The 13,102-nt window shown below is 38.8% G+C and overlaps 1 protein-coding gene across 1 annotated transcript; it reads left to right on the forward strand.

Moving 5' to 3' along the window:
• The first annotated feature begins 7,590 nt into the window (after positions 1 to 7,590).
• dohh.L (deoxyhypusine hydroxylase L homeolog) lies at positions 7,591 to 12,361 on the forward strand. The gene is given in 4 exon segments (NM_001093861.1): positions 7,591 to 7,902; positions 8,362 to 8,438; positions 9,753 to 9,990; positions 11,905 to 12,361. Coding segments are annotated over 4 exon segments (912 nt in total). The 5' UTR covers positions 7,591 to 7,622; the 3' UTR covers positions 12,222 to 12,361.
• Positions 12,362 to 13,102: the final 741 nt, after the last annotated feature.

Raw genomic sequence — 13,102 nt, forward strand, 5'->3', positions numbered from 1 at the left:
TATTCATAATAATATATATACACTATAGCTATAGTTATATATTATCACTATATATATCATTTTTTATATATATATAACATATATACATATTATACAATACTTATAATATATATATACTATATATACTATGTGACGTATATATGTATATATACGTTACTATTGTATATATCGGCTATATTACTCATAACCAAGGCAAGAGAAGGATCCGCACTCTCAGGTCTTAGATACTGAATAAAAAGTTTTATTAAAACATGCGAGTCTGACGTTTCGGCCTCCTCCGAGGCCTTTCTCAAAGTGTCTAATTGTTTGTGAGAATGCCATAAATACAAGGATTGGCGGGAATCTAGACAAATGGTAACTGACGTATTGATTACATCACCAGAACATCACTGCCAATTTAAATATCACTAATAACATCTCAAAAAATGTATTAAAAAGTGCATAGCACGAATATAAATAGCATTTTGTTAATAATCTCTATGTTAAGAAAATATATTACTTCAACTGTTAAAATCACCATATAATGTAACATTGTTTCAATATACTACTTTTACTGTCACTTATCACTTCATTGTCACAGTTTTAAACGATGTTACAAAAAGTTTTAACAAAAAATGTGCACAGTTGACAGGCCTGCTCTAAAGCTCTATCCATCCTATATGTTCAGTATAAAAACTACCACTCATTGTACCCCTAGGAAATTATGAAATCGGGCCCTGCTAGTGTATAGAAAATAACACATATAGTATAACCACTTGTGTGCCTCCCTGCTATGTGTCTTGAACCTATTATCCGGTGTGGCAGCGTCCATAGTCAATCTTGCACCCTTTCAACTATCTGGACACCCTCATTTAAGACCATTCCTACTTATCATGATACTTACGGGCCGTAAATGTGTAGTGTGCGCAAAAAACAATGTGTTATATTATGTGTAACAAATAACCTAAACATACCCAGTATTCAGTGCAGCGTATTCACCTAAAGGATTCCCTATATCAATGTGTCACACTAACGTGAGTGTAGGGGGGAATTTTGAATCACTAATTTACATACTTTAACACATGGTGAATGTCTATAGCATGACATATTAACGTGATTCAGATATTCAACTAGTGTTTATGTAGCCATCTCAGAATTTTATATAAGTCTACTTAAAAAAGCCAAAAACACACAAAAAACAACAAAATATATATAGAAAATATATATATATAAAAGTAAAAATATTATTAAAGTTGTATAAAGTATGACCAAGTCCCAGTATCACGCACAGTATACAGTTCCGATCCGTGTCTCTAGTAGTTGTGGTATCAATTTGTCTGTTTAAATCCACAGTCAGTGTTGCTGGGAGATGTATAAAGGTATATTGTCACCTGCACAGCCAGTCCGCGGGGTAGTTGGAAAATAACACGCTCATATCCCCAAAACTTGCACAAGCTGTGTAGTGAAAATAGTCAGGAAGCGGCACATAAGCAAACAAGTTGTGAAGTATACGGATAAACACTGCATCAATGTTACAACTTCCAGTGTGGAACGGTGTTCACTTACGCCAAATGCAGTCAGGTGTAGAAAGGAGGTGAGTTGGTCTTACACAGACCATCAAGATAAACGAAGCAATGGTATAAAAATGAATATGTGCACCGTATCGATCAGACAGCAGCCGAAGTTGTATGGCACTCAGCGCATCCAGACCCAAGTGATGTTAACGGGTGAATCCGCCCTTCACAAGCCGTCCAGGTGCTCAAAGCAATCATATAAGAAGTATATAGACTGGGCTGATACCAACAGGTATATAGTAAGTAGAAGTCTTCAGTTAATACAAATACATTTTCTCATAACTGGTCGCCGAGAGATTGCTGCATCGGTTTAAGGACATAGCGGACACCCATACATTTATGTTTTATGGATTTCAGTGCAGAATTCTGCTGGAGCCGCACCCTTAACTGATGCATTTTGAAAAATGCATGTTTTCCTGTGACAGTATCCCTTTAATACACACAGCATCAGAACCTGTGAAGAAAGGGCTTGTATGAAATTAGCCTAAAGCTCGCAATACCATAATAAAAACTGCTGACTCTGCTTACTGGTCCCTATACTGGACCCTTGGCACTAAACAGAGTCCATATTACATGCTTTCTGACCATGCTAACCAACACAGTCAGACTTCCCTCAGAAAATAAGAGGTGCGTCCAAAGCCCATTCATTTGCATAAAGCAAATGCATGACTCACACTTCTGCAGACAATACGTAACGCAGTTTGCAGAAAGTTTTTTTTAAACCAATAAAAGCAACAATGCTGTGGAAAAGTTCCCTTCCTCTTTTTTTGCATTGTGAAATACGAGGGAATCCCTTGGTTCATAACTTCATTTTTATGTAGGAAATTTCTCTACAGAGGTTTTCTCTTATAATCTTATAACCTTTAAAATGTGCTCCCTTTGCACTTTAAGATGTAGTCATTATACATGAATTTCTGTCAGGCACACTATTACTGCTTTGCTCTCCCTAGCTTTACAGCAGAAAAGAAGATGGGGAGCTACTGGGGCATCTTTGGAGATACAGATCTTTACTGCTAAAGGGCTGTGGTTGCCTTGGGCTGATACAGAAGCAGAAAACATAATCTACAACATTTTTAGCTTCTTCTTTAGTTAAGCTTTAGTTCTCTTTAAAGCCAGCTGCAAGTAGAACAATGAATGCAACAATTTGATTTGTTGCAATGGGATACTGCCCATGAGTACATTTTCCCAGTGTTGACAAACTACCCCATTGTCTTTTACAACCCACCAACTGAAGAAAAAACCCGTCATCAAGTCACCCAACTCTCTGAATTGTTTGTATTCTTAACTTATTATGGTGGGCTCTGGCATTCCTAATTCTGCTCCTCTTTTAACCTGTTCGCTGCCAGACAATTTGGCTGATTTGGTACTTTTATTGCCAGACCATTTTTGAACATTTTGTACTCTTTCACTTTAAGGGCCTTTCCTGGGGGTCTTTTAGTTTACCCAGGAAAACAATATGTTTTTTTTTCAGGATAACCTGCGCTTTTAAAATATGCTATAATTTTTGTGTAATTCCACTTTTGCAAAAAAAATATAGGCTTCAAAGTGCCTAATAAAATGGAAAAAAATCAAGTTTCACATATTACAAATACATATATCAGAAACATCATTTATTTTATGTACGAGAACACAGCCGATTTGGAAAGGTCTGTCTCCTTAAGGGCTCTTACTCACTGGCGTTCTGACCTGCGCTGAACTGGCGTTCTGTAGGCGCCGAACGCAGGAAAAATGCAGCATGTTGCGTCTCAACCTGCGTTCGGCCCCTACACGCGCCTGAGTGAGTACAGCCCCATTTGAAATAATGACATGCGTCTATTCCTGCGCTCCCCTGCGGCTGAACGCCAAAAAACGGAACGCAGGGGAGCGCAGGTCAGAACGCCAGTGAGTAAGAGTCCTAACGCGGCAATACCAAATATATATAGTTTTATGGAGATTTCTCACTTATATAGATCAAAATCTACAAGCAGTACACTAGCAAATTTCCAAAGCACCGCTCCACAAAACGGCATACTTCTGATTTCAAGGCCAAACATTCCACTAACGGTAGGTTCACCCCAGAGAGCCATATATTTTCGATAAGTACACATTCCCCCGAATCTAAATTGGGTATGCATCTCTTTCTACCCCAAAGCACCAAGCTACAAATATTTCCTAAATTTGCTGATGTTAATGACATTTCCAAAAATCACCTCAAAATTTCATACATACTATTAGGTATCAAGATAAATCACGCCAAATATGAAATTGCAATATTTTAAGACAATTTTCAGAAATGCCATAAAAACCGCTGCCTTTAGCGAAGAAAGTATTTTTTAAAAACTTTCTCTCTGATGTGAATTCATCGTATTATTACGTATCTTTGGTAATTTTGTAATTTTTATAATGAAAATTTTTTTGTATTGAAATTGATTCTTCACATTTCTGTATAATGACTCACTAATTGGTTTGCCTTTATAATGTTCATCTGCACCTGTATGTAGTATGCTTGACAAAGGGGCGGAGCCCTGAAACGTTGCACCACCACAGTAAAAACTTTTGCAAGGGCTTACCCTGCAGATACAAGTCTTGTGTGCTAGTGTGTTTTTTGCTCCAGTTACTGGGAGGTCACCGTATCCTCCATTCACTGTGCACCGAGCAAATCTATACATCTACATAACGGGTGTGCGAGGCTCTACTCCAATTGAAATAAATGAGAAGGAGCACACTCAAAATGCAGATTAACTGCTGTGATTAGTATTTACAGACACATGCTTTAGGCCCTTTAGTCCTTTCTCAAGTGGTGACACTACATAGAACAGTACATACTCGAAGCACAGAGTTCTCTAAAAACTTATACTCACAGGCGGCTCCACTTTTCCATCTGAATATCGACCAAATGCTATCTTAGCTGCAACACAACTGTTTGTCCTTCGTGTAGCAGCAAAGACTGTGTTGGCTTCTTCTACTTTCACATTTTCCTGTCTCCTGGCGTGTGTGTTAGTTGGTTGATCAGTCAGTCATGCTCTGCCTGAGGGAGGTGAACCTGGTGGTAGTTTGTTAGCATTTTGAAATAATTGTTATGGGGAGGGCCCCATAACAATCATTTTATGTTTAATCATGTGCTGGGGGTTGCCCCTAACTTGGAACTTACCCCCAAACTCCAGGTCCCTTCATGTAGGTTCGCAGCTTCCATCTTGTCCCACACCGTCTTCTTCCTCCATCAATTGGCGGCGCATGCGCAGTAGGACAGTTTTTCTGGTCTGTACTACTGCGCATGCGCCCGAAGTTCACAAAGTTCACAGATTGAACTTCGTAAACTTTGGGCGCATGCGCAGTAGTACAAACCGGCAAATGCGTCCTACTGCGCATGCGCCGCCAATCAATAGAGGAAGAAGACGGCGCGGGACAAGATGGAAGCTGCGAACCTACACGAAGGGAACTGGAGTTTGGGGGTAAGTACCAAGTTAGGGGCAATAGCCCAGGGGGGAGTTAGGCCTGGGGGGAAGAGGGAGGGGGGCAGGGGTTTAGCGCCCATGGGGTTGAACTCCCCTTTAAGACATACCGTTAAATCCATAAGCCTCCTGCTCACCAGTGGATAGCACAGCAACCCCCAGCGCATGATTAAACATGAAATGATTGTTATGGGGTCCTCCCCATAACAATTATTTCAAAATGCTAACATACTCCCACCAGGTTCACCTCCCTCAGGCAGAGCATGACTGACTGATCAACCATCTAACACACACGGCAGGAGACAGGAAAATTTAAAAGTAGAAGAATTGGGGTTGAATTGTCCTTTAAACTTTTTTTTTTAAAGTGATAAGTGATGGATGAGCACCAGAAGTGAAAAAAGATGGATGTGTGTGTTTGCGCATATGTATATCTACTTATGATAATGTGGAGATAGTGTAAAAAACAGGAAGTGGTCAATACTGGTTTCCATTATCTGACGACAGGGCAAAAAAAATCCAGCCCTCCATACCACAGAATTTGGACAGCACTGGTTTATAGTATTCAGTAGCCCATTTACAATATTCCATAGTGTTTATCCCACTGTGAAATAGACCTATTCCATAAAATAGACTTATTGATTATAGTATCCCAGTAGAGCAAAACAGGGGAGTCCATTCACAGCAAATCATAATGTGAATGCCACTAGGAAATGCTATTTTTAGAAAATACACTGGATCCTAGAGGATTCTAGTTTTCCAGAAAATACCGTCCATTCACGGTATTCCATAGTGTTTAACCCACTGGTAAATAGACCATGAAATACACTTGATCCTAGTGGATTATAGTATCCCAGTAGAGCAGTACAGGATGTCTGTTCATACTATCCTAGTGTAGCCCACTGGGAAATACTATTTACTGAAAAAAACACTAGATTCTAGTGGATAATCGAATCCCTGTAGATCAAAGATGTATGTAAGCAACTAGGAAATAGATGCTTCATACTAAATACACTAGATCCTAGTGGATAATCGTATCCCTGTAAAACAAAGATGTATGTAAGCAACTAGGAAATAGACTCTTTGTTTAGAAAACACTAGATCCTAGTGGATAATATCCCTGGTAAGCAGAGATATATATAAGCAACTAGGAAATAGACACTTCATTTAAAAAACACTAGATCCTATTAGATAATATCCCTGGTAAGCAAAGATGTATGTAAGCAACTAGGAAATAAACGCTTCATTTATAAAACACTAGATCCTAGTGGATAATATCCCTGGTAAGCAGAGATATATGTAAGCAACTAGCAAATAGATGCTTCGTTTAAAAAACACTAGATCCTAGTGGATAATATCCCTGGTAAGCAGAGATATATATAAGCAACTAGGAAATAGACACTTCATTTAGAAAACACTAGATCCTATTAGATAATATCCCTGGTAAGCAAAGATGTATGTAAGCAACTAGGAAATAAACGCTTCATTTATAAAACACTAGATCCTAGTGGATAATATCCCTGGTAAGCAGAGATATATGTAAGCAACTAGCAAATAGATGCTTCGTTTAAAAAACACTAGATCCTAGTGGATAATATCCCTGGTAAGCAGAGATATATATAAGCAACTAGGAAATAGACACTTCATTTAGAAAACACTAGATCCTATTAGATAATATCCCTGGTAAGCAAAGATGTATGTAAGCAACTAGGAAATAAACGCTTCATTTATAAAACACTAGATCCTAGTGGATAATATCCCTGGTAAGCAAAAATGTATGTAAGCAACTAGGAAATAGACGCTTCATTTAGAAAACACTAGATCCTAGTGGATAATATCCCTGTAAAACAAAGATGTATATAAGCAACTAGGAAATAGACGCTTCATTTAGAAAACACTAGATCCTAGTGGATAACATTCCTGCTAAGCAAAGATGTATGTAAGCAACATACAAAATACACTAGATTCTATTGTCTTATAATATACCAGTAGAGCGGAGCAGAGAACCCACTAAGAGCATATCATATTGTGTTTCCCACTAGGAAATAGACTCTTTGTGTAAAATACACTAAATCCTAGATGCTGACATTATCCTATAAGAACCATGATATACTATATAGAGTGAAAGGGAGAGTATACCTTTAAAAGAAATGAGCTAAATCATACCCACAAGTCCTTCCAAACACTAAAAATAAGTGGGATGTATTTTACATGCACTATATTGTCTAGTTTCTATTCATTTTCCAACTAGAAAATTGTTCCATTAGAAACTTGGAACTAACTATGTCTGACTGGATTGTCTAGTTTCTATTACTGTACCTTTTCCCACTAGGATTTAGCCCAACCACACTGAAAGATCTATTTCCTAATCTGTAAAGAGCCTCTGTACCATTAGCAACCAGTCCCACTCTAATTTTCACGTCACATCCGGATACAATAAACCGGAAGTTCTAGGAATTTATATCCTTGGAAAGGAAACCAGGAAGGAGTTGTCCACCGCTCAGCGAATTAAATTCGTCCCATTTGTAAGAGTGACAGCTTTAACTTAGAACTTGTGAGGTCACGTGGGATTGACCCGCCGCGTCACGTGACACTGGCGGCCGCCGCGTGGTGTTTCGCGCACTGAGAAATAGCAGCTGTCATGGCGGCTTCCTTAAGCAGCGAAGTGCATAGCTTGGGTCAGTTGTTAATAGACCCTGGAAAACCTTTGCCTTTAAGGTTCCGGGCGCTTTTTACGTTGCGGAACCTTGGGGGTGCTGAGGCCATTGACTGTATCGGCCGTGGTTTCCAGGACGAGTCGGCACTGCTTAAGCATGAGCTGGCCTACTGCCTTGGGCAGATGAAAGATCGGAGGGCTCTGCCTGTGCTCAAACAAGTGTTACAAGACCGTCAACAGGAGCCTATGGTTCGGCATGAAGCAGGTAAGAATAAAAGTGTTCTATTCCACTTGTGTATGTCACAGGCAGGCTTCCGTACCTGTAGGGAGGAATAGCTAGAGGGCTACTGCACTAGCTCCGGTAAGCAGAAGGGCTGCTAAGTTTAGGTGTAGCAAACACAGTGGTTGCACATGGGGTTCATTTATCAACAGTGGGCAAATTTGCCCATTAGCTGTAACCCATAGCAACCAATCGGGCTTTTTTAAGGCAGCTGCAGGTAGACCAATGAATGTAACAATTTCATCGGTTGCCATGGGAACTGTTTTCCCATTGTTGATAAATGGCCCTCATCGACAGCTAAAGAACAGAAAGCAAGTTACTCTTTCAATACCGGACCTTCACCGACATTGTTAGTGATCGGTTTCATGTATTAATTTGCACTACAGTTATTGGAATCAAATGTAGCAATGTAAATATTTGCTTCTTTCTCATTTCTGTCACCAGGAGAAGCTTTGGGGGCTATTGGAGACCCTGAGGTGTTGGAATTGCTGAGAGAATATGCCCAGGACCCTGTGATAGAGGTAAAATGTCTTGAGTTCTTTGTGCACCTGTATATCTTCTTATAGAAGAAAATATGCCATTTGCACTTATTTTCTTTAATTGACCAGAGCTAGATGCGATAGCTACTTCCAGCTTGTTAGATATTTATTTGTGTTGCAAATCTTTCATCCATTGGTCAGTGTATTTTTACCACTCATGTCATGTTGTATACAACCTTTGGGCGAGTTGACAAATATTCTGTGGGTAGCCAGGGACAGTCAAGTGATAGCACCAAAAAAAAGCTCTTGGTAGTTACAACAGGGTTACTTTTCATGCTATGAATTAGCTGTATATTACAAAGCACTCACTCTCTGCTCAAAAGTGTAAGACCTGGCCTGGATTGACAATCTGTGGGTTCTGGCAAATGCCAGAGGGGCTGCTGTAAAATACCATAGAAAGTCACTATTTGGTGGGCTGCTTGGGCCTCTCTGTACTTTGAATACCAGGGCCTATTTTGACTCCCAGTCCAGATCTGTGTAAGACTGTTTGCAGGTGTATTTTTGCACTTATGTTATTTGGCAGTAGCCAGTCCTCTTCAACACAACTTTTTTTATTTTTTTTTATTTATTTTTTTTAAACCAAGTCCATTTTGTTACAGTCATCTATGGTAGTCTCAGAGGATTGCTACTGAAATGACTTTTGTCAGTATCCTCATTTGAGGTCTTTCAGGGCAAGATGGGAGTTTTTACTAGGATTTTTGTTGTTCTGTGATATACAACAAAGTTTGCATGATTCTGTTGACTGGTCCTTCATGTAAAGCTCGCCAAGGATTTTATCAAAGTTAAAATTATACTACATGTTTTCTGATCTGGCTTTTTGATCTCTAGTATTTTGTAATGGAAACTAAATAGATACAAACTAGATGAGGTTGAAAAAAGGCACAGTTCTTATAGTTCACCCAGATTAGTCCCTGGATCAACTAATTTTAGTTAATTGTTGTAACGTTGTTACTAAAATGGCACTCTGCCCTTTCTTGAAACTACAGAATGTATCAGGATACTTCAGCAAGAAAATTTCTCCGCTTCACAGCTGTTATTGTAACATCCATATAGCACCTTAAATACCTTAAATAATAAGTAACCTCCTGTTTTCTAATATCAGTGGATACCCTTTTATCCTCTTGAAGGATCTACTAGTATATGAGGCATTAGAAAGTTTTCTGTATGTATATTTATATCACCTGAACCTCTTTTCCAGTGTAAACAATTCTAACTTGACTGACATAAAGATGGAAAAGATGTTCTTGTATATCCAGAACATTTAACAACTAAGTGGGTTGTTTTGTTACATCTCAGGTTGCAGAAACTTGTCAGCTGGCCGTGAGTCGTATAGAGTGGCTTCAGAAGAATCCAGATTCCCCAGATACTAATCCTTATTTATCTGTGGACCCTGCTCCTCCTGCTGAGGAAAAAGATGTTCCTACACTTCGCGCAACACTGTTAGATGAAACCTGCCCACTGTTTCACCGATATCGTGCTATGTTTGCGTTGCGCAATATTGGAGGAGAAGAGGCTGTGTTGGCACTTGCAGATGGTATGCCCTTTCTAAATCTTTGCCATGGTTTTAGTTTACATTGGGGGGCGGAGAAGGGAATTAATCAATTTTCCCTTTCTTTTTAAAACCGCTGCATGGGCTCCGCTTTATCTGTAATGTGGTTGATAATGATTACACTGACAGGATCAGATATATTACAAGATTATCCTATTAAGGACTATTAAGGCTGTGGTGGTGTTTTATTTCCACCTATTATTGTTAAAATGTAAAACTCCCCATATACCCATTGCCTTTAATGTCTGAATCAAGACAGCACCTAAATATAAATAAATGTTGCATGTTTACAGATAGCAATTATACTGCGTAGACATGCCCACCCCATAAGGCAGAGAACAATATAAAATCTAGTAAATTTAGGAAGTGTCAAACGGGTATCTCTTTGATTGTAACTGACCCTGGGTCAGCACTGCTGTTATAAAACTGCACCAGTCCAAGGTTTTATTTAGTGAGCATCATGGAAAGACCATCTTCTTACCCTTATTTTTTTCAATGCCTGGCACATGCTCAATACAGTGAAATGGGTGGCTTTCTTTGTTAGTCAGCTTTTCACCCACTTGAAGAAAGAAGATGCAGGAAGAGGATCGCTCTGTGGTGCTTGCAGTTTTCTTTTATCAGGAGCACTGGCCCAGGGTATTAAAGGGGTCGTTCACCTTCCAACACTTTTTCCAGTTCAGTTGGTTTCAGATAGTGTACCAGAAATAAATACCTTTTCCAATAACTTTCCTTTTTTTTTTTTTTGTATTTTTTACTGTTTTTCCAAAATCTAAATTTAAAGTTTATGTCCCTGTCTCTGGTGTTTGTCTGGCAGCTCAGCGATTCAGGTGCAGATTCTAAACTGTTTTTGCAACATTTAGTTGATACATTTCTCAGTAGCATCTCTGGAGTATAATCAACTATTGTATCAATTCTGACCGCTGCCTTTAATGAAACTCGGGGATTCTACTCAGCAGGTACAACAATAGTTTACAGAGTCTGCAAACCCCCCTCCCAGAGCTGCTTTAGAAGGTGAAAAATTACACTTTATACTTCAATATTAGAAAAACAGTCGCATAGTTTACCAGAAATAATTACTTTTTCTTTCTATTTTCTATCTGAAACCAAGTGAACTCATAATTACAATGATGAGGGGTACGTAACACTCCCTCTCCTTTAACAAGAGCAGTCATTTTTTATATTACCAGTTGTTCACAATTTAAAGTACAGGTATGGGACCTGTTATCCAGAATGCTTGGGACCTGTGGTTTTCTGGAAAAGTGATCTTTCAATAATTTGGGTCTCCATGCTTTAATTACATTTAAAAATTATTTAAACATTAAATACACGCAACAGTATTTTTTGCCTTCAGTAGGGATGATGTGTGTCTTAGTAGGGATCAAGTAAAATATACTATTTTTATCACAGGGAAAAAGAAAATAATTTGTGTTTTTAATGGAATCTGTAGCACCGGCCTTCCCATAATTTGGAGCTGATTCCATACCTATATAAATTATTCCATTTACAGGGGAAATGCTTAAACTTGTTGTACAACAGTATTATTTTCTCTTGCTACACCTAAGTGGATATATTTCAGAAACACATTCCTCTTAATTTCTACCTATTCTTGTTAGTAGGGCAATTTAAACAGTTAGTTCTAACACATACCCTTTCTTACGAGCATTTTCACTGATTTTATAAGTCTGGGGGTGGCTGGTGAAGTATGTATTCTGCACTTTCTGTGGATGTGGGACATTCTGCTTTTGCTTTAAGGGGTCCAATTTTATACCTCCTGACACTCCACCACTAGCACCCCTGCCTCTAGTGAAAGGACCTTATTTATTTTCACTCAATTGGAACACAAGTGGACCAGTGAAATATGCATTAATTTTTTTTTTTAATTGTCTTTTCTATTTTCAGGCTTGCAGATCGGTGGGTCCCTATTCCGTCATGAGATTGGTTATGTGTTAGGTCAGATGCAACATAAGGCAGCTGTCCCAGGATTGTCTGCAGCATTGGAGCGATTTGAGGAGAACCCTATGGTTCGGCATGAGTGTGCTGAAGCTCTTGGTTCTATTGCCCATGAAGATTGTCTAAAGGCACTTCGTGCACATGTTGGTGATGGAGAAAGAGTTGTGAGAGAGAGCTGTGAGGTGGCCTTGGATATGCATGACTATGAGAACAGTGGGGACTTCCAGTATGCAAATGGATTAAGCCAAATTTGTGAACAAATATGATTTTTTTATGAACAATACAAGCTTTTCATTCAAAGTAGTTCATGCAGCTGCTACATTATCCTTCACAGGGTATACTTCAAAAATTAAAAATCTCTGTATTTCCTTTGGCATTTGCTAATAAAGATGGATGAACTGTGATAATACATTCACCATATAAAGTTATTTTTTTTTGCTATGACTGTTGTCAGTGAAGCAGAGTAGCAGGGATGGTGGTCACATCCTCTGTGTAGGTATTGATCACCAAGGAGAAGCATGCAAACTGCAAGATGGTTAAGTCTTACTTTCCAGTCCATGTTAGCCTGGTTGACCGTAAACCAGGGGGCCTGTACACCAGCTGGGCATCTGATGTGGGAGCATTAGATGTGGTTCAGGAGGTAGATGGGGACCCTGTGTTGGGAACGGGCACATTTAAAAAATTGTCAAGCAGGGGGTTTGTTTTCCTTTAGATGGAGAATAATATTGCTTGCCTCATTCTCATGCGCATATGTAATTGATTGCATTGTTATATTTTATTGGTGCAGGTATTAATGCTTAGTTCTTGAACATGGCTTGTACCAAGTTTTCCTTTTACATATTCAATGTTGGTTTTTCTCCATTTTATCAGGCTTTGTTAACCAGTTAGTAGATGTTGTTATGAAGCCTAAGTAAATTCATGCAGGAATCATAACACTGTTTTAGCTAAAAATCTGTGACACAACCAAGTACTAGTAATGTGATAGTAGTGTGCGAAGACCAAAATAAAAACTGAAAAGTGATGATGTAAGAAAAGATAAAAAAAAAAACAACGCATGTTGGAAGAGCTACAATGCTTTAAGCGTTTAAAGTCTTTCAGCTGTTGACTCGTTCACTACTCTGTCAAGCTTAAAGCTGGCAACAATGAA

The sequence above is a fragment of the Xenopus laevis genome, chromosome 1L (genome assembly GCF_017654675.1).
Source record: "Xenopus laevis strain J_2021 chromosome 1L, Xenopus_laevis_v10.1, whole genome shotgun sequence".
Taxonomy (NCBI): domain Eukaryota; kingdom Metazoa; phylum Chordata; class Amphibia; order Anura; family Pipidae; genus Xenopus; species Xenopus laevis.